Below are 1,963 nucleotides of genomic sequence, written 5' to 3'. Positions count from 1 at the left end.
GCTTCGCTACTTCCAGGAGGTAGAACAGCTTATTCTGGGTTCAAAACCCCACTCGATTTAACAGGAGGAGTTTAAAGGAATTTGAGTTTATTTTATATTTGGATTCTTTTATTCGTTTTTTAGGATTGTTTCCTTATCTTATATTGCTTGCTATCCAAGCATCTCATTGTATATAAATACCTCCTTCTTCTTAATAAAGAGATATAAAGAAATGCAATTCTTCCTATAAGCCCTATTTTGGTTTTCTTTATGGTATCAGAGCGGGTCTCTTGATCCGTTTGAAGTTCAAAAACTATGACCGAACCAGTAATAGCAACTGAAATTGGCTTATCCACCAACACTTCCAATGATTCTAACTCTCCATTCTATATTCACCCAAACGATTACCCTCGACAACTGCATGTTAAGGAAACCTTGAATGATGGCAACTACGCATATTGGTCTAGAGAAATCAAGGATTTTCTGTTTGCGAAAAACATGGTAGGCTTCATCAATGGCAACATGGAACGACCACCAGAGGACACACCATATATGATGGCATGGCAACGTAGTGATGCGATAATCAATAGCTGGCTGACCACTGTCATGGAGAAAGAAATACGAGACAACTTAAAACATGCACACACAACAAGAGAGATCTGGGAAGAACTTGAGGAACGCTTCGGAAAAGAAAGTGCACCTAGCGCATACGAACTAAAATGGAAGTTAGCTTCAACAAAATAAGAAAACATGTTTGTGTCATCATACTTCACGAAGCTCAGAGGAATTTAGGATGAGATTCAATCCTTCTCATCACAACCTAGATGTACATATGGAAAGTGTTTATGCAATATTAGAAGAAGGCTCACCGAGGACAAGGAGAAAGAACATGTCTATAAGTTCTTTATGGGTCTCAACGAAGAATTTGGAACAGTTAGAACTCAATACTTAGCATCAAGCCCATGCCAAGTCTTGGGGTTGTGTATCATCTTGTGGTTGAGGATAAACAACAGACAGACAATTGATGATAAAACCTTCCAGATAAAAAGAGCTTGAAGTGTAATCATTTTGGAAAGAACGATCATAACATCGATGGTTGTTTTGAAAAGATCGGATACCTGGAATCAAGGTTGTAAAAATTGTTTGACGGTAGCTCGACGGTCGACTGGTGTTAAGAGATTAATCGGTCTTGGCGGGGATTAATCGAGAATTATTCAGGGACCATAAATTATTAATAAAATATTAAAATTAATTAAATATTTATATATCTTAAGAAAAACAAGTACTTCAAAATTAGAAAATAAGAAAAGTTGTAATTTGGAAATTTGGAAATACAAAAATATGAACATTTTGGTATAATATTTGAAATTTAGAAAATTTGAAAATTTTGGAGTAAAAAAAGAAAGTTGGTTTTTTGAATTTTTTTGACCTTTTTTTGACTTTTTTCGATTTTTTTGACTTTTGTTGACCGATTAATCCCGCCAAGACCGATTAATCCTAAATTTCCGATTAATGCCCTAATCCTCGACGGTTGGAGAACGCCAAGCGATTAATCACCGATTAATCCCGATTTCTGCAACCATGCCTGGAATGGTGGGAAACCTACCAACGAAGACCTACTATGGCAGGAAACCCGTGGTTGAGCAAGAAAACAGAACAATACAAAAAATTTTGTTACAATTGAGTGATCTACCAAAACCAAAACCCAAAGTAAACATGGCAGGTAAAATTGATTTTGTTCTTCCGTGGGTAATTGACTCCGGAGCCACAAAAATCATACCATTTGACAACTTTGTGCTAACATTCCTAAAGGAATCTAATGGAATACTCGTTACCATTCCAAATGGCGATCATGTTGCAGTGGAAGGGCTCAAAATTGCTAAACAACTTGAATGTTAATGATGTTTTATATATACATGATTTTAAATGCAACCTCCTGTCAGTTAGCAAAATCACCAAAAGCTTTAACTATTTTGTAACATTT

General features: G+C 35.9%; 1 protein-coding gene across 1 annotated transcript; it reads left to right on the top strand.

Moving 5' to 3' along the window:
• The first annotated feature begins 294 nt into the window (after positions 1-294).
• Positions 295-723, top strand: LOC145098559 (uncharacterized). Its single transcript, XM_079036186.1, has one exon. The coding sequence runs from the start codon at positions 295-297 to the stop codon at positions 721-723; it is 429 nt and encodes a 142-aa protein (XP_078892312.1).
• Positions 724-1,963: the final 1,240 nt, after the last annotated feature.

The sequence above is a fragment of the Lactuca serriola genome, chromosome 4 (genome assembly GCF_051521515.1).
Source record: "Lactuca serriola cultivar US96UC23 chromosome 4, Lser_US96UC23_V15, whole genome shotgun sequence".
Classification (NCBI taxonomy): Eukaryota; Viridiplantae; Streptophyta; class Magnoliopsida; order Asterales; family Asteraceae; genus Lactuca; species Lactuca serriola.
Note: the sequence above shows the minus strand (reverse complement) of the source record. Positions and strands in the feature narration are given on the sequence as shown.

Excerpts from the sequence above, each read along its gene's own strand:
- LOC145098559 (XM_079036186.1), top strand. The coding sequence starts at position 295 with ATGACCGAACCAGTAATAGCAACTGAAATTGGCTTATCCACCAACACT.